The 2500-nt window shown below is 52.0% G+C and overlaps 1 protein-coding gene across 2 annotated transcripts in view; it reads left to right on the top strand.

Moving 5' to 3' along the window:
* The window catches only part of dntt (deoxynucleotidyltransferase, terminal), a 43759-nt gene that overhangs the window by 9902 nt on the left and 31357 nt on the right, over positions 1-2500 (top strand). For both annotated transcript variants that reach the window (XM_057048196.1, XM_057048195.1), the window contains exons 5-7: positions 442-513; positions 667-790; positions 2190-2322. In XM_057048196.1, the coding sequence (XP_056904176.1) occupies positions 442-513; positions 667-790; positions 2190-2322 (329 nt within the window). The remainder of the gene's footprint in view (positions 1-441; positions 514-666; positions 791-2189; positions 2323-2500) is intronic.

Raw genomic sequence — 2500 nt, forward strand, 5'->3', positions numbered from 1 at the left:
CTGGATGCTCCTCAGCAACACACACCAGGACCACAGGTGTTTAGAGCAGAAAGGTGCAGGTGAGATGCTCCCAATCCCAGAAGGCCTATTTTCAGCTCCATCAGGATTCGGATGGAAGAACTGCTTCCTGGTTTCCACGCCTGAACACAATGAAGACATTAACTCGGCCTCTGTGACCAGCAGATTAGCGGCTCCGCCGAGATCAGGAGACAAATAAATGTGGAGCAGAGTTGTTTCAGGGCAAATGTTTGAAGCTGCAGAAACATTACCCCGGTTCTCTTTATGAACGCCGTGAAACCGACACTAATCCGAGATCTCAGAACAACAAAGTCATTATCGTGGCGAGGAGACGGAGGCGAGGAGAGCACCTGGTGCAAGAGCGGTCTGTTTTAGAACCAGAAGCGAATATTTGTTCAAGAACGCTGCTTTGATGTTCTGCAGGAGATTCTCCAGCACGGCCGCGCCTTTGATGTGGAGAAAGTGCTGTCTGATGAAAGGTACCAAACGCTAAAGGTCAGTGCGCGGAAGACCGACCATTTCAGCGCTGAGCGTTCTCTTACAGAACTCTGAATGCTAACCGCTTCTGCCCCCTCTGGCGGGTCATCTCAGAACCCCCCCCCCCCATCCCCATCCCCTTTGATTATGTCTCACTTCCTTTCCTCTCAGATCTTTACAAGTGTGTTTGGGGTCGGACCCAAGACGGCGGAGAAGTGGTACCGCTCAGGACTGCGCTCCCTCGACCACATCCTGGCAGACCAGAGCATTCAGCTCAACCACATGCAGCAAAACGGTGCGTCCGTCCGTCCATCCGTCCATTTTCATCACTGCTGCTCTGTCCTATCCATCATGGCAGACAGATCTTTCCAAACATCTGAATAAGGTACTCTAACCGCGTGTGTCCTGAACTGGCTCGGCCCCAGGAGGTTCTGCAATGGGGGTCAGAAGAGGACAGGAAGGGTGCAGGTGGAGGATGAGGCCCTGAAGGGAAAGAGACATAAAGGCTGAGGCGTGGAGCCAACCAAACCACTGCCGGTGCCTTGTTGGCGAATGTCCAGTTGCTAGACAACAAGACGGATGAACTCAGGGTCCAGATGGACGGACGGGACTTTAACAACGGCTGACCCATGGCTAACACCCTCGTGCTGGACCTGTAGCCCTTTAGAACAATCTGCAGCTCCTGCCCCACCAGGTTAGCTAGGTCCTCATCAGCGAAGTCAGGTGGAGACAGAAAAGTTGACAATGACACTTTGCCCAGGAGGACCATCAGGTCCTCTTTTCCCCATCAGAAGCCGGGGGTGGATAAATCCGGCACCCTGAGGTTCTTCGCTGCTGCCTACAAACGACAAAGTCCCGGCAGAGATTAGAACCCAGAACCTTCTTGCTGAGAGGCGACAGTGCTAAACAGGCGCCCCCTGCTGCCTGTTAATGCAAGATTAATGCTAATATCCTTATTAACGATGTGTTGGAAACTATGTGGAAATGAAATGGGGCCTCAATTCTGCAGTCCACCACTAGAGGGCGATCAAGAAGCTTCCTTGGATTCCCTTTTAGGGAAATAGCATGTGCACAAGCTGACTGCTATCAGTCTCAGATGCTAAACAGTTTGCTGTATAATGCTGCTAGAATGCTAGCATTGCATCTTGGGCATCGGCAATGAATACTGAGCAACTTTGATTTAAAAAAATGCAAAAAAAAGGTTGAACTTCCTGTTTTTAAAGACGGCGTCTCGTTCTTCTTTCGCCTGAGGTGCTCAAGCATCGCTGCAGACTACAGTAGGAAGATAAGAAGGAATGGTTCTGACCATGCGTCCCCTCTCTGAAACGCTTCACGGAGAAATCATGGAGAAGTTTCTGCTGCTGTAGACGTAATTCCGACCGTCCCGGCGCCCTGCTCACAGGCTCCCAGTCAGTCTGTCTGATAAAGCGTTATGCTGACACGCATCTTCATCACTCGGGTCCTAATCCATCACTCCGCACGCTGCAGTTTCCGCTCCATGTAGGGAAAACGATGTCAGGTTGTGACGGGGAAATATGTCGGCGTTGTCAGTCAGGGCCTGATTTATCGCCCCGCAGCTCAACTCTTTTCAGCGTCAGGTTCCCTCATTAATTGACGTTCTCCTGAGGGAACGCTGAAGCTCCCGAGCTAGCGCCTGGTTGATGGCTAATAACCGCGTGGTTCTGTCTCTGCAGGCTTTTTGCACTATGGCGACATCTCCAGGGCTGTCAGCAAGGCCGAGGCCCGGGCCCTGACGAAGGTCATCGGCGAAACTGTCCAGGCCATCACGCCGGACACCCTGCTGGCGCTGACAGGCGGCTTCCGCAGGTACGTCCTCGTCTAAACTGCTCGGCGCTGACATCACTTCCTGTCTTTGACATAATAAAGAAATCTTTAAGGTTTCTGCTCACTGGCCTCGATCACTTGATGTTTAATTGATCAAACGTGTTGAGCTGACAGCGCGCCGCAGTTTACCTTCCCTTTATGAGCCGACGTACAGCCCGCA

The sequence above is a fragment of the Takifugu flavidus genome, chromosome 11 (assembly GCF_003711565.1).
Source record: "Takifugu flavidus isolate HTHZ2018 chromosome 11, ASM371156v2, whole genome shotgun sequence".
Classification (NCBI taxonomy): domain Eukaryota; kingdom Metazoa; phylum Chordata; class Actinopteri; order Tetraodontiformes; family Tetraodontidae; genus Takifugu; species Takifugu flavidus.